Consider the following 25,232-nt stretch of genomic DNA (forward strand, 5'->3'; position numbering starts at 1 on the left):
TGCTTACTTTGATTAGAGCATGTTTTATAACACCGGTTTATACGTTTTCAAATTTTGCAGTTCAAAATGACATATATTTCTGGACAACCTAATATATAACACTGGTTAGGCCACATTTGGAGTATTGTGTTCAGTCTTGGGCTCCTTATCTTAGAAAAGACACTGAATTGTTAGAAAGGGTTCATAGGAGGGTTACTATGATGTTACCCGAGAAGAAGGGAATATCATTAAAGTAGAAATTAAAATTAAAATCCCAAAAATTGCTTTCTCTTGAAAAAAGAAGTTAGAGGAGATGGATATAATTGGTTAAGATTGTAAAATGAATTGATAATATTCATGGATAAACATTTTTCACACTTAATGCAAGAATTATAGAAATAGAGAACACATACAAATTTAGGCAAGGTAGAAGCTGTCTTCTGCTAAGATAATTTTATTTTTTAAACAGGGTGGTTGACCTATGCAATGGGTTCTCATCGGATGTTGTAGAGGCAGGATATTTGAGTGAGTTTAAAAGAAAGCCTGAATGATAAGGGCTGGCTTTAATTCTTTTTTAATAGTTTTAGTTTGGCTTAGAGGAAGGGACAGCAGAGATAGACTAATAGATCCCTTATTGTCCGTAAACATTGTTATATTTTCTTTTCTTTCTAGAATGATTTTTAACTGTCATTGCAGTCATTTTAGAAAAGAAAAAAAAGGATAATTTAGATTTATTTGATATGTTTTATAAAAGATATCAAAGTCAGTCAAACATACTGATTGAATACAGAATTAGGGTAGAGTAAGTCATAGTTAAGATATAATATTTAATGAAAAAATAAACATTGGATATTTACTTAGAATATTTTAGAGACTACTCAAATGAAATTTGAGAATTTTCAAATGAATAAAGTAATTTTAATTTTAACAAGAAATTTAATTTGCACTTGGAGCATTCAACAGTCTCACTCCATAATTTTGTGGGCATGAAATCACATTTGTTGATCCTAATATTTCTAAATTCATAACACTATAGATTTTTTATATTTAGATGTAACTGCTTTATTCTCTTTGAACCATGCCTAACAAATATTTATGCCTAAAAGTTGTAAATTACTCAGTGAATGTCTAACTTATGTTACCCTAATGAATTACATAATTCACAATATACTAGCAAGCCACTTGTAAGTGTGCTTCTTTGACATTTTCTTTCTATTTTACCTAATTTAACCTAAATGTTTTCCAATTTTTACATTTTACTTACTTTTCAAGCAATAAATAAATAAAGTACTTACCTGGATCTTCTTGTTTTATTTTTTGCTGTCGACTGTCAATGACACTTAACCCTACTTTTTTATAAGAATGGTACCATTGATCTAAAAATGTTTAATTTAATTAGATAATATACCAAAGAACAAATAATAGACAAAAAGCAGACAATGTCCTGTAACTATTAGAATTTTTCAGGCTATCTAAGTGTGCAATAAGAGCCATTAGAAATTCAGCTAAGTTTGCTGATGGATTTTCTGTAGGAATAAAGTACAAGCTGGAAGACAAATCTCTGTGCAGATGTCTATAATATGTCATTTGATACATTGAAACTCTAGCTTTTCTCTGGTTATAAATAACATTAAACACCAGTGTGATTTCTTAGCAATTTCTGAAAAAGAGAATGTGACAGAAAGATATAGCAACAAGCTCTGATTTTCTGTTTTATTACTCTGTATTTATATAAGACTGAAGGCTATGAAAATTATGCTTTGCCTGAGCAATGACAACGTTATCATGAGTAATTTACATTAACATATTTACTTCTCAGCTGGATGGGAAATAAATTAGAGAAGAAGGGATGAATAGCGAAAAAAACAGTCAATTCTCATACTAGGAGGAATTCAAGATATTTTACAATTATTGAATTATAAAATCAAGAACTTAAATACTTACATATTATTAAATTGTGGGTTATTAGCTATGTCTTTGTTATATTTATTCATTAATCATAATAATAAAGTATTTTAACCAATCATGATTGGTTCATGTAATTTGCAGAAAAACACATTTCAAACTTTAGTTGTACAACAATGTATATGGTAACTTAAGTTTCTTAATATACCATCTCATAATTAAAGATCACATGTATCTTGTACACAAATAATAACACTGATTAAGCAATTTTACTAAAAATGTTATTTTTCTATTGGGGTTACATACTCATGTATATATGTAATCATTAGAAGAACTCATTTTACACTTATTTTCAAATTAGTACACGTTGGTCATCATGTATCTCATGTAACCGACTGTAGTACTGTTGGCTGCTTGATCAACTATAGCACTTAAAGTTGTTTCTTACCTAAATATATTCTACTTAGAGATACAGTCTAAACTGTGTTTTAGGTCTTATTTTTATATTTTAGTTAATTATGTATATTTTAAAATGCATAACTGAAAGATTTAAACATTTTTTAAATATGCATCATATTTTGAATCAGTTCACAAGGCTTTTGATATTAAATGGTGCACAAACATTTTTCCCAAGGGTTGCACATATCTGCCAGTGACATGATAATATGCCATAAAAGCACCACTGTCTTGTGCCCAGATGAAGAACAAAGAAGGAAAATAGAATATAAAAAATTACACAAAAGTAAAAAACAAAAACCTGATAATATGAATATAGCCAAAAGAATATCTCTAATGATATTATAGAAAAAATTAAAAGGTATTCTCTTTCCTAATTTTAGTTGTATAATCTCATTGTACACTGATGATAACAGTTATCAGAAGTGATTGGTAGAGTAACTGAGAAAAAATATAACCATTTACCTTAATAAACTTTAGATATCTTTTTGAAGATTCTAGAAGTTATGCAGATGAAGAAAAGTATTTTTATAGTTAAAACAAAAATCACTTTTCAATCAAACTATTAACAATTTGAGTGTTAGTTAATACAAAAGATAAATAAAATTTTCATTAGAAAGACATAATTAAAATAATGTACAAGGTGCTTAAAATCTTTTAACAAAAGGTTACCAGGTTTTTTAAGAACTTAACATATTTCTATTGCATCAATGACCTTCACTGTCAAGCAAGTTGTAATCACATCTGTCCAAGGGGTACTTGAGGTGGAAAAAGTTATTGAATTTTAAATGTAACTCACTAAAACCTCATGGCCTGAAAAATAAAGGTATTATCTTAAAATGTGATATTTTGTGCAATGTCTATTGAAATCTTACAATTTTTCACAAAGATACAAAGCAGATTAGAATTAAAGTGTGCAAATACATACTTTACGGTTACAAGGTTAGTCACACCAATCCAGTCTATATGGGAAATATGAAAATAGAAACTTAACTTTTAGGTGGTGTCTGTACTTACCAGGTGTTCTTTCTAACTCAAATTCAATATCCCTTCGGTATTCAAATTCTGTTTTCACATTCATAACATTATAATGTGAACCATCCTGGTCCTCATCATCACTGTAACTGAACATAGAAATAACATCATCTTGTAGCAGTTCACTGGGTTGTTCTGTATTAACTGGAACACAAGTGTTCAAAAATCAAACAACACAGTGAAAAGGTTATTGAAACAACTATTGTTACCATTATGTATTGTCTTCACAATTCACTAGCTTAAAACATGATAATTAATAAACCTAATGTTTGAAACTTTATGCATGCAAACAGTGCTAAAACTAGTTGAAAATAACATTTATAATGTCTGATTCTATAGATAAAGAAAACAAAAAGAAAATACTTAGTTTGCACTTCCATATACTGGATTCACAGATAGGACATTAAGACAAGAAACACCCAATAACTTCATTCTTATATAAATGCACAAAAAGGTATCATGCATGAAATGCCCAATAACCACTTTCCTATTTAAACAGACAAGAAATTATTTTACTGAAAATGTACATGCAAGAAATTTAACATTTTCATACACAAAAATGTCTTTCTAATAGATACTTGCCAAACTTACAAAATAGCTTTTCTTGATGAGTAATAATTTCTATATACAAAAAATTTGATTACTACTAATTTTCCACTTCCATCTGCCTCCTCATGTTTGCACATGGCACAGATGTGTTGTAGCATGAAACAACCTCCACCCACAGGAATGCAACACACCCTCTTATTGCTCCCTCTATAATGTAAAACCCAATCTTCACTTTAAGATTAGACAAAAGAAGAACACAAAATGTGGAAAATTGATATGAAGGGTGATCAGGAACAATCATCTATCAAACTAAATTTTCACTGTATAAAAATGTTAACTTTCAATATTATACCTTATGTACACTAACATAGCAAATTTACCTAGATAAGCATCTTCAGAAAACATCTGAGAAGAGCCCATAAAGTGTGAAACCTCATTTGAGAGGGCTACACAACATTCATAAAGTATACTCTTCTCCCATAGTGAAGAACTGTCACAAAAAAAGGTGGAAAGAAGCACATCCAAGAAGCTGGATGTACAAATGATGCAGAATGACTAGGGCATATCGGACTATAATTGGTGGATCAACTACAATCCAAAATCTATCAGCATTAGGAATGGAACATCCAGGTTATTAATGGAATAGCTCTCCTCAACCATATTCACCCATGAATCTGACCTAGTTCACAATCAATACTCGCCACCCAAGAACCCAACATCCAAACAAAGGTAAGAAGGTAAAATGCAACATGGAGAGTCAGCTGCAGTTCAAATGCTAGGAATGTATTATCCAATCTGTGGTAGAAAGAGAGTCCATGCCCAACAACATATGTGAGGACTTGTGTTGGCTGATCCAGCTTCAAACAGTACCAATACACTCAGGAATTGACATCCTGGTAGCAGTATGATGGAGAGTGCCTAGCCAAAGGACTGAACTGGATGTGGTGGTTTCATCCAGTCCATAATCACATGGCATATGGAACACTTCACCAGATCAAAGGTTAGAGAGTATACACCACCTACACTAGCAAACACCCTCAACTAAATTGAGTGGAATTCAATATATTCAAGAGAAAGCCTCTGAGGACCAATTGGCAGTAGCTGTTAAGTAATGAGCAATCCCACACTGCACTAGAAGAGGTGAAGAATAGAGAGTCCAGAGAAATGTATCATCAGAGGAAGGGCAACAGGTAACAATGTAACTCCACTTTTAAGAGCAAGCCAAACCTGAAGTATTCAACCAGGCACAGAAGGATGGGCAACAACCTTTTCTTCCCTTTACTCGTGATAATCCACAAACTTGTACAGTCTGGGAGAGGCATATTTATGATGTAATATACCATGAGGATAAACATACTAGTGGTCTTGCAAAACACCCTATCTTAATGGAGGATGTTATAGACCTTAAAGGTCACATAGTGTAGATGTAGGGATAAGTACATCATGATGAGCACCACTTCCCACACAGTGAGAACCAACAAGTAAAAAAATGAAAAGGTTAATCTTACCCACTCATATTAATGGGGTTTTAAGTTCTTTTCAATCATCAGTAAAGTAACCTCAAATAATTTAGATATTTCCATAATGTTAGAGCAAAATCATAATTATGCTTTATATAAAAGACCAAATATTTAATGATTACATATATATATATGTTGCCAATTTTTTCTATTTTTACCAAAGGTAAAATTAAAAGAAGAATCCATGACATAGAGGCCTAAAGTTTTCTTTATTTTACCATACCCACAGCTGTGAACTGCAGTTTCACCTATTGAAGGTTCACCACCATGAGTTGGGCTAGTTAATCAAAGAAATACAGTTAGGACTCTTGTAATAGTGATTCGTAAAGAACATTAGGGTGGATTTTAAGTCCTTTTCAGTCAACCACATATGGAATTCATCAGTCTTTCTCACTCCCTTTTATTTAGTTTTGCCTGGTGGCTTGACAGGAACAACACCACAACTTGAGCTCCTCTTACAACTTCCCAACCAGATCTACAGCTTTGTTTCTCTGACCATTTTGGAACATATTTACACTTTCAGGAGGTCTCTGGTCAAATAGGGATCTCACATCAAACTTCTGGAACACCTACCAGTTTGTCTGGCTTTAGATAACTTGTTTTCATTTTTGCATGGCAAGTCAGTTATGACCCAGTCTGATAATTCAACTGTTCTCTATTGCATCATTTGATGATAGACTGACCTGTTGATGGTACCCTTTGTTTTTAAATGTTAGAGCTTCTTTCATTGGTCTGTAATCAACAGGTGCTCTCAATCTTATTGATGATTGGTTATCTTGTCCTAACAAGATTCTTACCATGAAGTTGTCAATTGATCATCAGGTCTTCTGATGGCTGTATTCACAGTGTGCTATTCCTTTCCTGGATGTGTTTTTCACCCACCTCAATACCAAACTGCCTCTGTTTTGGTCCCAAGTTTCACATCCTTTGGGTTTGGTGGTTCATGCCTCCAGTCAGGATTGGACCAAGTGTTACCTTTATACCTACCGTCCTATCTACCTCCTTCCCAAAATCTGTTTATAATCCAAATCACTCCATGTTTGGTAATTCTCATTACCATATTTGGGTCTGTTCAGCCTTAGCTCCTTTACTTAAACTGCTTTAGTCACCACTTCCATCATCTCTTCCTCCACCAACCTCATTTGTCTGTATTTCATCCAAATGTTCCCACATTTTAGCTTCACACATGGCCTTTTCTTCCAGTCTGTCTTTCTAATTTCATTCATGTTGGTTTATTAGAGGAAATATCAAATCTTTTGTTGGTGGTCTTTATATTAGTCTCTCTATATTAGCCATTACAAGGTATAGGTCTTTCATCTTTTCCACCCCTGCTGTGTGTTTCCACTTCCTTCTCTCTCTCTCATTTCAGTCCTTGTGTCTCCTCTGTCTACCTTCACTAGATTGGAATCTTAATGTTGTTTTGTATATCCTTATTCTACCTCTGCCTTCTACTTTGCTATACCATCATTCCTTGAAGACCTATTTTTCTGTTCCTTTTAGCTTGTGGTTGTCATTGGTTGGACATGCTCTTCCTTGATTTATATCATTTTCTACACAATACAACTTCTATTTTACTTTATTCTGATTGTTTCTTCCCTCTCAAGACTTCATCTGCTTGCAAAGATAGTTTTGCTTTCACACAAGAGTTCCATACATTCAATTTCTCATTTGTACTCCCATTCAAATCCAAATTTCCTTCCTTTTCCTATTTAAGCTTTCAGATGTTATGTGGCATGCATGACTTCCTTCCATGCTTCCTGTTCCTGACTTAATCCCTTAAAATTGTTCTTCCTCTCAATGCACTTACAGATTGGATGTGATAATTTATTTTTTTAGCTAACTATTCCTGAACTTTCAATTCCCATTGTCTTTACAGGTCTCTTCTCACCATGTCCCTGCCTGCTCATTTCTGTCATACACTGGAAGAGATCACTGAGGCTGGAATGTGAAAGGTTTAATTAGCCATAATCTTCATCACATGGCCATCTTATCCTCAACTTGATACTGTTTGCCTCTTGTTGCTGTCTTGAACTTCTCAGTTCAACTATAAGTGGGTAATGATTACATATATCTATGTTACAGATTTTCCTTTAAATTTAATTGAATGCAAAACTGAAAGGAGAATCTGTGATGAAGAGGCCTAATTTTTTCTTTGATTGGCTGTATACCCAATGCTGTTATGGAAACAGCCACTTACTAGGTTTTTATTTTAATATTCAATAAATTATCCTACAGTGAAAACAAATAATTTCTTATTTAAACAGACACGAAACCATTCTACAAGAAACACTCAATAACTATTTTCTTCTTTAAAAAGAAAAGACATTATTCTACAGAAAGCACCTATAACAACTTATTTAACAAAATTTAAAGTAAAAATATTGAAATATTTGCCTGCTTCAGTAAAGTACCAAGACTATCTACATAAAACAGAATTGTACAAAAGTAGGTACACACCATAAAGTATCTTTTTGTTTTTATCAAGACACATTTAAAAAAAAACTAAACTGAAGAGTAACAGGTGGAAATCCTAAAAGCCATGGTCAATCTGGATAGTGTCACTGGCCTAATGTTTACTTCAGGTCTGTAATAAAGGCAAGGCTTCATGCCAGCTGGCAATTAATTTGGGGTGAAACATCACAACAAGCTTTTTCAGGTATTGTGGCATCACCAGAGTAAATGACTGTTGTAAAATCATGCTGATAATAACCACGGGAAATTCTGAGATAAAAGTACTTCTAAAATGGTGTCTTTTCTGGTATTCTTATAGATAAAACTAAAGTATAATGTGATGAACTATCATCTTAACATCACTGAAGCTGCATTTTGGCAAATCAGTTTCTTGAAAAAGAATTTGTGACTAACAAAACTTGTCAATATGGAGTCTCAACAAGAGAATATTTTTCCTCCAATTCTTATGGAAATTCAATGGCTAAACAAGAGAAGGCTTTACCTGGAAAAGCTTGTTGTGATGTTTCACCCCAAATTAATTGCCAGCTGGCATGAAGCCTTGCCTTTATTACAGACCTGAAGTAAACATTAGACAGAATTGTGGCATCACCAGAGTAGATGATTGTTGTAAGATCATGCTGATAATAACCAGAAATCCAGAAAAACTAAACAGTGATGTATTGTAATGAAAAATGGGTCAGCATTTTCGAAGTATACAAGAAAACTGGATAAAATCTCACACTCTACACTATAGTCTTGGTGCCATTTTTAATTTCTTTTCTGTGTATGGTATTACACTGCATTCAAAATTTAATTAAACCATTTTACTATTAATACATGTACAAGACATAGAAATTAGAGTATATAATTTCAATTTTTATTCTAGCTAGGTTAGAATTCCTTTTTTTTTTTCAAAGGAAACCAATCAAAAAAGTATTTAAACTGCAGTTTTCTCACCAATGTGGCCCAAGTGAAAAATACTCACTTTGAAAGTGGTTAACTTTTAGTCATAGAAGCTGGCAATATAAATCCTAAGTAGATGTGTTTGACCCACTTGGCACATCATATCAAAAGTAGGTTTATCTGGGAAACAAAAATAAATTTTACAATCTTTTGACCTTGCTAGGTTGAAACATTGTTCTCTGCTTTATTAGTAAAAGTGTTAATACCCATACCAGCTTTTCTGAGATACATTTTTATTGCAAGTGGGTTTCTCATCACCAATAAATTTTACAACCCTTGACAGGTGCCACACCCACCAACTATACCTTGCCTTGAGATCTATAATGTACATATAATTAGTAGACACAAGTATATATGTATATGTATACAAGTTGTTAGATTCAATTTACACTATACCCCACCGATGGTTATTTCACAATTAGGATACAGTTTTTCTATTAAAGTAGATGTAACTCTACTTGGTATTGTAATGAGCTTGATATGGTTTCTTACCTAAATACACTATAGTTAGAGGGACAGTTAAATTATGTTTAGGTCTTCCTATTATATTTTACTTAATTATGTATTATTTGTGTTTTAAAAATCAAATTTAAAAGGTTCAATGATTTTTTATAAAGTTAACTTGTTATTGCCTGGATTATGCAAGTGTATAAACAAGATAGCCGATGCTTTGAATGTGTCGATTTATTATAATTATACGGCAACACCTGTACAGAGATTTGTTTCGCAAAATAATAAAAAGGCAAAGAATTGGAAAGGAAAATTAAATATAAAATACAAGCACAAAGATAAAGATGTAAAATCAAACATATTAAAAAATCAAGTTTCAAAAGACTTCACTGAAAAGCTAAAAGGTATGTACATATGTCCATTTGTTAATTTTAAATATTTAACTGCAGTGTACACTAATGATAATAAGTAGAGTTAGTGATATGGTAGAGGAAATAAAAAATAAGATAGAAACTTTTACTTCATAAAACATTTGTTATTCATTTAGGAGGTTCCATAGATTATGTAAATGAAATGTGAAAATTTTAAGATAATGAATTGTACTTTTATACTTCATATAAAAATATCCTTCCAGGTAAACTATTCAGAATCCAAGTGCAAATAACTACATTAAACAACATCTTTTATTAGAAATGGTTGAACAAATAAAAAATAAATATTTTATTTTCCTAAAACTACAAACATTTATGAACATTTTTGTCAAACTTTAAACAATTTAATCAACTAGTTTTATTTTTGGAACAAAATATGATGAGACCAAGGGTCAGCTGCCAAGATTTTTGACAGCTGTGACTAAAAAGGTTAAGTAACCTGTATAACACATTAAAGATTGCAATATCAAATTATTGCTTAGCTTCAATATAATCAATAGAAAAAGAAATGGCATATAATTCCACAGTGAAAACATATCTGAAATTGCTTGCTACAGTAAACTATGGCAGAGCAGACACAGGCATCTCATTTCAAACCATCCATAAACATGGCAACAGAAGTATGCTTTGAAAGGTTTTTCAGAAAAAAGAACTCTGCACTTCCTTAGATGATTTAAAGAAAGGTCACAAGTGGTAATGACAACAAGCCAGAGTAAAATGGGTTGATCACATTTAGAAATATCACCCTATTGCTGATCCAATTCACTCAACTGTGCCTGGTAGACTTATATTCAAAATTTTACTGAACTACTATTGTATGTCATGAAGTTTGGTAACAAACTTTAAATTATAATTCAAATTTTTATATTATACATTATTTAATTTCTTAATTGAAAAGTATATATTACAAAAATACACCTAAACATTGATTTTTCTGTGTTGTGTGGTATGTTGAATACAGAACTGGTTCAGATTAGATATTTGTGATGTCAAAATAAAAAAGAGTATAGTTTTGTATGAATTAAGAACTCAAATTACCGATATTTAAAAGCTAGAATATAAAATAAAAACCTCCTACCTTTTCTGTTTGCTGAGCATTCACTATATTTAGTGAATCAAACTCAATCTCATGCACCTCTTTCTATTGTTGGGAATATTTCCTTATATGCACTTACCTCTATATATGACATGTAAATAACCAATTAAAAGCTCATAATGGCCTTCTCACCTCCTTTTAAGTATTAGTACATCAACTTGTTCTTTCCAAACACAACTTTGAGGAGGCAGGTTGAGTCTTTGGTCTGCTCAAAATTTCATTTTCTTAGACACAAATACAAGTTACTGAACTTGACAAATTACAGTGGAATTCTATGCTATTTATATAGTTATTTATGATTTCTTGGTTATTCAACTGTACATATGAAAACCTAAAAAAGTTATTTTGTTTCACATTCTCCATGCAAAAAATTTCTTAAAGGTTAACAACCGAGTATGAAGGTTATAACAAGAAGAAATGTTTATTAGTGTACTTTTTTACTTACTGTTCTATTTTTTAAGCAAAATATGTTTAAGAACTTTTTCTAAACAGTAATAATCTTTAAACATATATAATGTATAATAATTTAAACGTGACTGTATTTTATAAGATACTAGTCCACAACAAAAAGCCAAGACATATCACCCAGCCCATAGCTGAAAGGTTAAGAAAATGCTTGATAACTATAAGAATGATAAGATTTGGCATTAAATTTTTTTTATAAAATTTATAACAGTTTAGTTTAGAGGGTGAGACAGCCGAGATAAATCAACAGGTCCTTTGATGTCCCTAAATATTATGCTATGTTAACTGGAAAAGTCTCTGATAATAACAACACTGTTTTATTTCCTTAGAAATAATCAGTTACTGTCTGAGATCACAACCAGATTGCTGTAGCATTTAGTTATGCTGAACTTTAAACAACCTGAAAAGAAATCTTTAGTGGTAAATAATATACAAATCAAATAAAAACAGACATCTTTTTTTAATATTATATGATAATTAATGTAAGAATGATTGTCTGTTTTCTTATTAATTTCTGAAAAAAGGAGGGTGCTTTATTTCTAAAACAGAATAGGTAGAAGAATAGGATGTAATCTGAAGGTTCATGTCTGTTAATGGAATATTAAATAATGCAATTAATGTTTGAAAGTGAATGGAGCTCGGAAGGGTCCAGGATATGCACTTGCTTATATAAAAAAATATATTTATTCCTGAAAACACAGTCAAGATCCACAAACCTTCTCCTATATCGATGCCTTATTATACATCACAAATAAACAGGTATTAATTTCCAAAAAACTGAGAGGTCTACAGCCCATCCTAGATCTGTGTCTGCTTATACAACATTAAAAAAACAAACACTAAATTTGTAAAACATTGTTAAGGTCCACAATCCCCATCCTACAACTGTGCCTGATTATGCAACATTAAAAACCATAAATTCTGTATAAAAAATGAATGAGGTATAGTTTAAGTTTACAAGTGTCAATGAATTCCTGTTTTTGACAAGGACCAAACTAACCAAGAAAAAGCAGTCTAGTTCTACTTACTGATATAAATCTCTGGAACAGGAATAAAGTCATGTAAAAAAGAAAGAAAATTCCAATTAATGATAGAAAATTCAAGCACACTGTTAAATTAAAACAGATGAAATTCAAACTATCATGCTGTGAAGTACATAAAACATTAAAATTCCAAATATATATATATATAACTTACTATTAGTTATTGTGAATGTTTCATTTTCCTTTTTCATCAGTTTGATATCCAATAAATCATCCTGCTTCTCATCAAAAAAGGATTCAATCTTTATCTTTAACACTTCCATGTTACATAGAAACATCACCTTTATGTTCTGTACAAAAAACGTTTTCATTTAGACTATTGAGAAATAAGTTAAGAAATAGAAGTTACATCCTTCATAAATATTCCAAATATATTACACTTTAGTTATTGAAGTATATATTAATTTAATATGGATATTTATGTGGTAGAGTTCACTAAAATTTGTATCAGGCCCAGGCTAGGAACATGTCTAATAACATTTCTTTTTACTTTGCAAATAACAAAATTGGAATTTCAGTTGTTTGGAAGTTTAGTTTTGGATTTCTGTAGTTATTTTAGAAATAAAATAATTTCTTTGTTCCACCTTGATTATAGCAGCATTTTGTTTTACTTTTAGTTTTACTCTATTTCATTTTTTATTTTTTTTCAAATTTAATACCTGCCATGTGGGTAGTTTGAGTTACAGTGGTGACAAATTGCTGAAATGGAAAACCATGGTAAGTGGCAAAGATTAACATCACAGTTTTACACTGTAACGGTGTTAAGAATATCTACCGTGTTTCTCCGAAAAAAAGACAGGGCTTATATTAATTTTCACTCCAAAATATGACACTAGGGCTTATTTTCGTGGGATGTCTTATTTTGATATATTAAAAAAATGAAGTTACAAAGTAAAACTATTAAACTAACCATTTAAAATAAACTATTATTAAACTATTAAACTAACTGATTAATACTTAAACAAACTAATTAACTAACTATTAAACTAATTAATAAATTAATTTTTTTTTATTTCTTTCCTCTTCCTGCCACTCTTAACTAGGGCTTATTTTAAGGGTAGGGCTTATATTAAAACTATCCCCAAAAATCACACTAGGTCTTATTTTATGAGTAGGTCTTATTATCGGAGAAACACGGTAGTACTATGGGGTGTTTGGAAAGTCACTCTGCATTTATATATTTATTAACAAAACTGCACAGTGACTTTCAGAACACATTATAGAACTTAGAAGATACTACTACTACTAGTTGAACCTGAAGAAGTACTAGTAGTTAACTAATAATATTGTAATAATACTATTAATTTGTGATAATATTTTACTAACTCACAACAGAAAGTGAAAAACAGAAACTGTTATTTAAGGATTGAAGCAAGTACATGGATAAAATCGCTTTTACAAAATAAAATAAGCAATAGTAAAATGATATAACAACAATAACTAACACTAATATTACTTACAATATCTTACAAAATATATGTAACTGATAAATACTAGTAAGATTAACTAGCATAAATAACAGTAATTACAATTACATGTTAAGTTGCAAGGATAATCTGTATGATTGGATTCGACTTGGGTAGAATAGAAAGTAGAAAACCAGAATAAATGTCATAATATTGTTCACATACAAAAATTAATTTAGTCACTATATGGTAAAGTAAAAGAGACTTACAACCCATAGACATATGAAGATTTCTTTTTACTAATTACGTAGTTCATATTGGATAAAAAGTTTAGTCTATATTAAATGTTTAAATTTTTTAAAAAGACAGCGATAAACTAAGCCTAAAATACCTTATAAAATACCTATGATTTTAAATTTGTGCTTACACGAATATCTACGGTGCATTTTCCTCCCACTAATTAATAGATACAGTATTGTTGTTTCAATTAACATATTTCATGTCTGCTTATTCATTTTTGACAAATTTTAGATTTATAATTTTAAATTTAAAATAACCATGAACATTCATAAATAGTCATTTCTCTTAATCCCTTTATTTTATAGACATTTGATTTGTTTTGAAATTTGCACACAGCTACTCGAGGGCTATCTATGCTAGCCGTCCCTAATTTAGCAGTGTAAGACTAGAGGGAAAGCAGCTAGTCATTACTACCCACCGCCAACTCTTGGGCTACTCTTTTACCAACGAACAGTGGGATTGACCGTAACATTATAATGCCCCCCATGGCTGAAAGGACAAGCATGTTTGGTGCGACCAAAATTTGAACCCACAACCCTGGGATTACAAGTCGAACGCCTTAACACGCTTGGCCAAGCCAGGCCATAGACATTTGCAAAAATGCTACTTTGCTGACAAAGATGAAAAACATTATACTTAATTAATGATATGGAATGCTTGAACCCATTCCACTTAATTAAGCAAAATACTAAAGTAATGAATGAATCGAAAAATTTGCTCTTTATTTATAAGGGAACATAAGACAATAGAAATGATCAGAAAACACATATAATTGAATTTTCATGCTTGATATGTTAAAATCTCTGTTATCCTTTCTTTCCTCTAATCAATCACTGCTAAATTAGATGAGGAAGTGCGTTTTTTGACAGATCAAGTAGCGGGTCATATCCCCCAGTGGGCTCTCATTTCTACCCCACAACTAAAGGAAAAATTAGACCCAGCATGGCTAGGTGGATTAAGGCGTTCGATTTGTAATCTGAGGGTCGCGGTTTCAAATCCCCGTTGCACCAAACATGCTCGCCCTTTCAGCCGTGGGGGCATTATAATGTTTCGGTCAATCCCATTATTCGTTGGTAAAAAGAGTAGCCCAAGAGTTAGCAGTGGGTGGTGATGACTAGTTGCCTTCCCTCCAGTCTTACACTTCTAAATTAGGGACAGCTATTACAGATAGCCCTCAAGTAGCTTTGCACGAAATTCTAAAAGACAAACAAAGGAAAATTTGAGACTGAGGTAATATATTTTGATGTAACATTTGTAGAATAAACTTGTAGAACGTTTATTCAATGGGCTCTTAACCATAATTCTTATACAGACTGTAAGATTTGTTTGTTTGTTTCTAGTTAAACACAAAGTTACACAAAGGGCTATTTGTGTGCTGCTAACCACGGGTATTGAAACCCAGTTTCTACCGTTGTAAGTATGCAGACATACCTTATACCACTGGGGGCAACTGTAAGAAAGCTCCTCATATATTGACATTTTGCTTACAAATGATATTTATTATAATTTGTAGATTTAAATAATGGACTCCAGAAAAGTTTCAGACCCTTATTGAAAGTTTGCCCCACTACTGAAAAATCCTTAAAATGCTGTTTTACGAAAGAATTGTCATTGTTACCTATATTAATTTTCAGGAAATTGGTGGATATTTACATAATATATTATTTTGATTATTCATTTCTGAACTTAAAAATCAAAAAGAAACATCCCCTGCGTTTCTTCTCAATGCTGCAAAGTAATGGAATAAAATAGGGGGGGATCTTTAGGTTTTCCAAAAAGAGTAATTGTCAGGTTTTGTACAGGCAAATCCTTTACAATAGGTGTCTGTAACTTGTTGGTGATAAATCTTAACTGTAAACAAACAGGAGCACAGTCAGATTGTTTTAAAATGGAAAATAGTAAAAATAACTTAAACATGTATATAATTGTTTGTTCTACTGTTGGTTACCACAGTTGTATCCAGAACTATATAATTTACTCTTATTCACCAAAGTCTACAAAGTCTGGATAGTAATTTGTGATAGCGAGAAACTCACTACAGTTGCAAACTTTCTTTGTTGACCTGAATAAGGCCTAAGAAGGTCAAAACATTGTTCTGTACTTTATTTTAATCAAAGTTCTAATACCCATACCAGCAATTTTGAGAATACAAGTGTGGCTAAGTTACTTTAGAACAAGATGCGTTTTTTCTCTGGTCTATTATTACAATAAAACCTGTAATAATTTCACTTCAAAATTCGCCATTATACACTCTTTATCACTAAACTACGGATCACATTTTCTTGATTATTATAATACAATCTGTGATAATTTCACTCTAAAAAATGACCATTATACACTCTTTATCGCTAAACTCTATACACTGTTTGTTGCTAAACTCTAGATAATACAATCTATAACAAAAATTAAACTACGATTCTTCAAAATGTGTTTATAATCTGTCAGGGGTCTAATATGTACCATACAATAATAGATACTTTGAAGCAAAATACTCAATTAAATAAACAAGAAATTAAGAAAGTACTACCCACATGATACAATAATTTGATTATTGTGAACAATCATCAATTCATAACGAACGAACCACACAATATATGATTCTTAAATCATTACATAAACAAATTAACCACAAAATATCTATTCTAAACATAACAAAGTATGGTATACTTTAGGTGTGTGGCATACACCCACACTATGTAAACCTTCTAAATCATAATGCTCACGCTAAACTTAAACAATTTAATGTTAATGCTTAATGTCTACTCATACAATTTGCACCAACATTTGCAGCCCCCTTTATCACCTTAATGAGTAACTAGTGGTTCTGGAGGTGCAGCACACATCTCATTATCCTTTCACTGTCAATTTTGCATCTCTGAATGTATGAAAGAAATAGATGGTCCATCTGGATGATGAACTATTTTGTTTGCGATATTTCTGTAACTTCCAAGGACGAATAGGATCGCCAGACACTCTTCATCAATCATAGAATAGTCCTCACTACTCAACAGCTTTTTATTGTTGTACATTATAGGAAACAATTGATTTTTATGTGTTTGCAAAAGTACTGCTCCAATTCCAATGTGGGATGCATCAGACTCAATAATGAACAGTTTTTTAATAAGGTTTGTCTAATTAACTAACTTGTTTTTCAAGTTTTGGAGTCATACCTGCTGTGGTTGTTTCCATTTCATCTTGTTCAGATCTCTTTCTCGGTTAGGTTGGTTAGTGGTACAACTTTAACGTAGTTTGGAACGAACTTCCTAAAATACCTCGCTAACCCCAATAAGGAACTGACTTGTTGCTTAGATGTTGGAACTGGTTCATCTTGTATTAGTATTAGCTCCTCCTCTTCCATGACGATCTGGTGGCTGCCCAACTTAACAGAAACTCATCTGTTAGGATGAATGACAGCACTAAATCTAGCTAGATTTGTGAAACATCTTCCTAATCATACAGTTGAATGTCACTATCGAATTGACTAACCTAACATTATTGTAAACTGATAGCACTCATCTAGTGTCACAAAAGCTGTCTTCTCTTTATATTCTGTCTCCATCAGAGTATGTCAATAACTTTACTGAGGCCAATCTTGGTAAAGAATTTTATCCCATTTAGTTCCACATGATAGCCTCTGGATTGCTTATAAATTCCAAATCAAATTTTGTCACATGGTTCAGATTGTGATAATCTCTGCAGAAGCAGCTTGAGCCAACCCTCTTCTTCATGATTACCATTGGTGAACAGAAAGCTGAATTCAAAGGTTCAATGACTCCAGCTTCTATTCTTGCCTGACTTCTTGCTTGATAATGTCTTTCATAACATGAGACATTTGGTAAGGATTTAACAAATTGGCATGATAGATCTTGGTCTTCTTTTTCACTTTCATCTTGTAGTCTATTCTATTGGCTAATTTCTGCACTGCAATTATCTTTTCCTTTGCAGGGTAAGTTTGTTGTCTGAGATAAGCAGAACTAAGACATTCTGTCCAACCTTCAAATGTCAATCCTTGGCCTTCTTGTCATAAAAGTACTTCTGACAGCTTTGAGTCACATACGAACTCTCCCAACCTAGATAACACTTCTTTTCCCATCAGTTTCTGAGGTCTAACACATACTGGTATTACTCACTCGTGACTCTTTTCCTATAAACATCTATTTCAATCTGCATCATGCCTTGTATAATTCTCCTGTCAAAACAAGGTGAAAATCCTTTACTCATTTATAGAACTTCTTGGTAAGCAAACATTTCTTTCAAGTATCTGTACCAGTCATGTGGTGTCTATAGGTACCACTTTAGCATACTCATACTACATGCAGGTATCTGTATCAGTCATGTGGTTTCTTTTGGTACATCTTCAGCACACTCATTACTTACAGATACCTGTCCCAGTCACATGGTGTCTTTTGGTACATCATTAGGACACACATTACTTACAAGTACTTGTCCCAGTCACGTGGTGTCTTTAGGCACATTTTCTTCAGAACACACATTACTTGCAGGCAATGTCTTTTGGTACATCTTTATCACACATGCACTATGTACAGGTATCTGTACCAGTCACATGGTGTCTTTTGGTACATCTTTTTCAGCACTCAGCTTACTTACAGGTACATGGTGACTTTTGGTACATCTTCTTCAGATTGTTTACTCACAAAGTTCATCACATCCAGGGCTGTATATGGTAACAACGAAGTCCATTACACCCAGGGCTGTATATTTTTAGCACATACACAGTACATACAGGTATATGACCAGTCACGTGGTGTCTTTTGGTACATTTTTTCAGCACACACATTACAGGGTGACTACAAAGTTAATTACATTTAAGGCTATACAGGGTGGCAAAGAGCTGTCTAGTAGTGGTGAGTTTGCACATATCTTGCATCAGTTGTGAGGTAAATTTGGAAAGTCTACTATGCAAAACACTTTCAGGAGAACTACTGCTACTCTCTCAGTCTGTATTTGTGGCAGTGCTATGGCTTATGGTAATGTGTAATAGTTGACTACTGTCCACATGTTCTTGCTAGATACACATGCAAGTGGTCTAATTAAACTCATAGCAACTCTGTAGAATGATTTTCATAAGACATCTCACCAAGTGCCACTTTCACTTTAGGCACTGTCCTTCGGCACATGTCAAACAACCTGCATAATCTGTAAAACCATCTTGATAGATCCAGTACAGCAGTCCACTCTGGTCCTCTACTCTGCAGGTCTCATTGTCCTTTATCTTTTGCTCAACTTTTTTCTAGGCATAATTTTAAAGTTTCTGTAGTGAAGAGTCATTCTCTGGTGCTTACTTCAATTCGTAGTTTGTTGTTAGATTTTGCATAAAGCTACACGAGGGATCTGCACTAGCTATTTATAGTTTAGCAGTGAAAGACTAGAGAAAAGGCAGCTAGTTCTTACCACCCATTGCCCACACTTGGGCTACTCTTTTTTTCAATGAATAGTAGGGTTGACCATTATATAATAATTCCACCACAGATGAAAGTGCAAAATATTTGGTGGAGTAGGGATTTGAACCCACAACCTTCAGATTGTGTGTTAAAGGCCCTAACTTCCTGGCCATACTGAGCCCTCAATTCTCATTTGGGTTGTCACCTTTCAAAACTTAATGTCATGCTTGCATTTTTCCCTATATCTCTACTGATGACTGCATCTGCCTCATCAGTCTTCTTTTTATTTTGTTCCTCCATACCTCTATTGCCTGGTGTATTATCAATGACTAAATCAAAAATGGGTGCCTTTGTACAGATTGCCTCAAGCTTTCCCATGTAGTATGGAATGTCAACCTTTATTCTTGCTACTTGGAACTTTTTCATGTTCCATCAGTTCACACACACACACAGATACATCTGGCCCATCATATGCTTGACTGATTTTCACTCCTGCACTCGGTATCTTGTCTTTCACCTACTGGCATGTTGTGGTTCTTTGGCACTTCTCACTGTTTGTCAGGTGTTCCAGTCATTACTGGCAATGTTGATCCATGTAGTAACTTGAACTAAACATCAGTTGTGTACTGTTCAATAATAGAAATATCACTTCCTTCTTTTGGTGAATCTGATGGGTTTTCTTTATTCTTTTTCCTCTGGCAACAACATACAAGGTAATTATTAATTTTTTCTTGTTCCCTGCTAGAATCATTTTTGTAAGTAATTCTAGCTACTTTATGTTAAAGTTTCTGATTTTGGTTGTTGATGACAGACTTGCATTCATTTGTAACTTGCTCCAGTTCATAACAAATATAGCATCTCTTCTCTCCCCTGTGAACTCTCACAAAAATTGTAATTGAAAAAATAAAACAATGTTTTTTATTCAAAGGTCTATGATAGACAGACTGCATGCATGTACCTCATCTCTTATTTTCACTAGCCATACTGTTGATGGGTTAGTTCTTCTGGGAGGTGGCTAAATGAATCCAATCATTACTACAAGCTTTATCATCCTTTGGAAGTAGTTTTCACAGAAACTCCGGGCTTCTAAAGCAAGTTAAATTCCCCAAATGGTTCTTTTCTTAACATACTTCCAAAGATGATAAAATTGGAAAGCATTTGGGTTAGAATACATATCCTAAAAGGATACACCACATTGCCAATTCTTTCAGTACACCATGAGGATCATCCTCTAACATGTTATTTAACTTTTCTTATGGCATGAATTGTACAGCCACCTTTCTGGAATCCAGTCTTATTACCATTAACATTGTAGCTATCTTTAATTCTACAACAACCAAATGTAAGTTTTCCTGGGTAAAGTTAAGTATAACATATTTATTCTTCATTCCCAAGAGTGCTCTTGAAATAATCAATTCTTAGAACATGACATGGAATTCAGTTCTACTAAAATACAGTCACTAGATAAGGAAATATTGAAAATAGTTCCTGATATGAGTATTAAACTTCCTGATAATGCAATGACCACCATCCTCATTCTTTTTGAAAATTCAACCTCCTTCACAGAAATTAGCATGTAGTTCTAAGAAGGTTTCTCGCCATAAACTTTCGTTCTATTTGAAGTTTGCCTAACCTAGCATGAGTGAACTCAGTTTCCAAATGTTACTCTGCCTTTATTTCAATAACACAAACACAAATCATTTAAGCAAAGTAAAGTTTTCTACTGCAATGGTAACTTCCTTCTTTTTGCAGGAACTGTGTCCACCATTTTTTGTTTCCATCATTTGAAGCAATTTGAAAGCATTCTTTAACAAATCAGGAAAAACTTAAAGCTATAGGAGCAGCATCATTCCTTTTATGTTTACCACCTTGTCTCACTAATATTTTCAGTTCTTCAGTACTATCGACAGGAAGAGCTAATGTTAAAATACCATTGGTTTTATTACTTCTTTAATTTTCAGATGATGCCACAAGTTGATTACTTGCAAATTTGATGAATTGAAGTTCCATTGCTAATTACAGAGCTTCATTTAAAGATATAAACCTATTTTGATTCTCATACCCCTTCCTTTATGACATCTCTAACACTGCACAACAAAGTTTTTGCTTCTTGAACACTATTGGGTGTTCGTTATAGACTTTTGGTTGCTGATCACGAAAATCACATCCAAATTTGCCCATCACGTACTGTTTCATCGAAATCTTCAGTTTTGTCATGCTTTTTCTTATATTTGTGTCCAAAAATTTTCATTTCTGTAAGAGACGTATGAACAATGTTTTGTGCAGTCTGGGCACATCCAGGCATGAAATCAGGCTAGGTTGGAAGCTATTCTGTGGAAGTATGGTGCCTGGGCAGGTAGGAGCCAGCTTGACACTGTCTCAGCAGGCTACAAAAGTGGCTTGCATACACAGATGCTGCTCATTGGATTAATATACACCTTATAGTGTGTACATATTGTTTCAAAGTATAGCATTGCCTCAATAGCACTGTAACAAGTTAGATGTTATAGACGTTTTACAGGACAACAGAAGTTGGTCAATATGTCTTGTCAATGTCATAACAGCCCCGATACATTCTGCTATATTTATGGCGAGTATATGCTTGTTCATCAGAGATGCTCAATGACTGCTCTTGTGAAGAAAGCATATCATCTGTATTTCGGCTGTAAAATTGGTGATCAAGACCAGGAAGGGGCACCTCACATTTGTTGTGCAACATATGCTGTCTGTCTGAGAGCTTGGCTTAGAGGCACTCGAAAGACAATGCCATTTGCTGTCCCGATGATATGGCAAGAACAGAAAGACCATGTGATGGACTGTTACTTCTGTTTGATTAATGTGTCTGGTATCTCTGCCAAAACCAAGATGTCAATTGAATATCCTAATCTGCCTTCAGCAATGAGACTCATGCCACATGACGACAGTCTTCCAATTCCGAAACCACCAGAGGAATGGGCCTTAAACGAACAAGATAAAGAAACTGCAATGCAGGGAACTGGCAGTGACATTGATATGGATTTTGAACCATGCTCCTCAGGTGATCCATATCTCATAACACAGTCAGAATTAAACGATCTTATCAGAGATTTGGGTCTGTCAACAGCAAAAGCCAAATTACTGGGTTCAAGACTGCAGAAATGGTGTTTCCTGTCACCAGGTATGAAAATTTCTGTTTTTTGAAGCCGCCAAGATGATATAACCAAATTCTTTGCACAAGTTGACAGTCTCTGTTTCTGTGTTAACATCGAAGGATTGTTCTCTGCTCTGGGTTGTGACCATGACCCACAAGAGTAGCATCTCTTTATTGATTCATCAATGTTAAGCCTCAAAGCTGTTCTGTTACACAATGACAACGTTCACCTTTCAATACCTGTTGGCTATGCAGCACACATGAAAGAAACCTACGAGAATATGGAAATGTTGCTGAAGCACATCCAGTACAGCAAGTACAACTGGAATATCTGTGGAGATCTGAAGGTTGTTGCTTTGTTACTGGGAATGCAGCTTGGCCATACAAAGTACTATAGAAAGCAAAGCTCAGTGCTGTCAGTGATGAACATGGTGAAAGGTTTCACCAGGACATTGCTACAATGGATAAACGATATCAGGGCAACTTGAATCCGTCAATGCTTGCTGACTACTGTTGGATACTGCAACGTACTGCACCGAATATTGAATACAAACGAAAATCAGGAGAAAAACACTTTTAATTATGTTGAACTTAATAGCATATTAGAAACATAAATGCAGTTAAATACGTTATTGCCAGTAAACAGTTAACTGTCTATTTCTCAGAGTTCCTACGTGATGAAGCAAAACCAAAACTATATTTGTGCATACCCACCAGGTACCTGTCACAATCAGCAAAAACTTTTCAGGAAGCAAAACTTTTCAAAAAAATTGTTGTGCAGTGTAATTTGGTCACATGCCAACAAATTTATCATTTAATATTAATATCTGAATTAATCATTTTAAATCTTTCCCAAGTTCCTTCTAAAGTGTCTTCTTTCTTCTGTACCATTTCTGGTACTTTATTCTAGATACATCTTTATGCTGCAACTGTCCATACCTATTTGATAAGGCAGCTACCAATGCTTTACATTTCTAATGTCTCTTAGTGTTGTCAAAGTGACCCTTTTAGATGGGTAGTATGCTGAATGGCTTGTTCACTTTAACACCCATTTACTCTGGAAATGATTATGAAACAGGTTTGATATCACTCCCATGATACTTCCCACCACAGTAGGTTAGATTGTGGAATTGTTAGTTGAATTATGGAACTGAATTTGGTAGTTGATTGGCTGGATTACTTTAGAAACATCCTTCAATAACAGGTGATACAGAAGTAGTAACAATAAGTTTGGACCAAATATGTTCTTCTATTCCATAGTTTCTAGCAAAAGACATTCCTGGCTGTAAGTCTTAAAATGAAGAAGAAGGGCATGAAAGATTTCCTATTTGTATTGGAGAATTGATGTTTCAGGTGTTTTATTTTGAGACTGATGTTTTATTCTACCTCAATTATACATACTCTTCTTTGCCTTGCTTTTGCTCAGTTAATTTTATCATTAAATATCTTCTATACTCTTAGCTATCTTATTGTTGTAATCTCATCGTATATTTTCATTTCTTGTCTTTAATTAAATTTATCTTTGATTTCAATTCTTCTGTAAACAATATGTCTTCATATTACTGGTATGCATTCCATGATGCATTTTAAGTTGGTGTACAATATTAAGGTATCTCACCAGTATTATCAAATGAATTCTTAATTCAATAGTAAGGTATCTCACAAATACCTAGGGTACATTTTATAATCCCACATTGTAGCTTGTACCCTCGGATCTTTTCAGTTGATGCAGCATTTTTTGTTTAATTTGCTATTGTTTTAGCTTGTTTTGAGTTATAACAAACTAATATGTGTACAATGATATATATTTTTAATACTACCCAACAGTGGGGAGCAGCAGAATTGGGTCAGAATCTATTCAATCAATCACATCAGAGATAACACATAATTATAGATCATGCTCATCTATATTTATAGAGGAGGAATGAAAGCAATTACAACAAATATAAAGTTTTGGTCACTTCCAATGAGTTTCTCTTAATGACACATTATTCAGCATATAGTCTAACTACATGTCCAAACTTTGATACCTTGTTATGATGGTATTAGCTTTTTCTTATTTTTTCTATGGGACAGAGAAGTTTTATGAGTTCTCTGGATGGATACAATTTTGTTGATACCTCAACTTTGGATGAAGTGGAACAGTGTGTCCCAATGCTACCCAAGGCCTTATTCAGAAAATGAATGACTAATTCAAATACTTTACTGGGTCTAGGCCTAGTAATGCTATTAATTTTGGTTTTGTTTGATTACAAGAAACTAACATTATGCCCAGAGACTATATAAAAAGACAAATCAAGGCATAGCACCAAACAAAGGAATGCTCGAAGCAGTAAAAGCTGCATCTGAGGGCAAGTCCATTGCAACCAAAAAAGGAATATTGAAGTCAATAGATTCAAAATGTAACTTCAAATTCAACTACAAATATTTGCTAGTGTTTTCAACTGAACCAGAATTTGTGCTCCCACAATATACACTTTCCATGTCTAAAATGTTCCATGGTTGAACACGAATAAGAGCAAGTTAGTTCGTGTATTAAATAACTGTGTGTAACAACATGAAAATTCCTAAAGAATGAAAAACGAACAAGATGGTAGGAAAGAACTGGTTTAGGGATTCATAAAACAAAATCCCCAACTATCAGTAAGAAT

At 33.1% G+C, this 25,232-nt stretch overlaps 1 protein-coding gene across 4 annotated transcripts in view; it reads right to left on the minus strand.

Annotated features, from left to right (window-relative positions):
- LOC143240973 (uncharacterized) overlaps positions 1-25,232 on the minus strand; it is an 82,976-nt gene that overhangs the window by 40,587 nt on the left and 17,157 nt on the right. The window contains exons 1-3 of one of the 4 annotated variants that reach the window (XM_076484319.1): positions 14,177-14,307; positions 12,498-12,633; positions 3,358-3,519 (exon numbers count right to left, since the gene is read on the minus strand). In XM_076484319.1, the coding sequence (XP_076340434.1) occupies positions 3,358-3,519; positions 12,498-12,621 (286 nt within the window). In that variant the 5' untranslated portion in view covers positions 12,622-12,633; positions 14,177-14,307. Of the gene's footprint in view, positions 1-3,357; positions 3,520-8,880; positions 8,975-12,497; positions 12,634-13,878; positions 14,026-14,176; positions 14,308-25,232 lie in introns of those variants that run through there. The other 3 variants (XM_076484318.1, XR_013022115.1, XM_076484320.1) reach the window with 3 other exon arrangements.

The sequence above is a fragment of the Tachypleus tridentatus genome, chromosome 13, assembly GCF_004210375.1.
Source record: "Tachypleus tridentatus isolate NWPU-2018 chromosome 13, ASM421037v1, whole genome shotgun sequence".
Taxonomy (NCBI): Eukaryota; Metazoa; Arthropoda; class Merostomata; order Xiphosura; family Limulidae; genus Tachypleus; species Tachypleus tridentatus.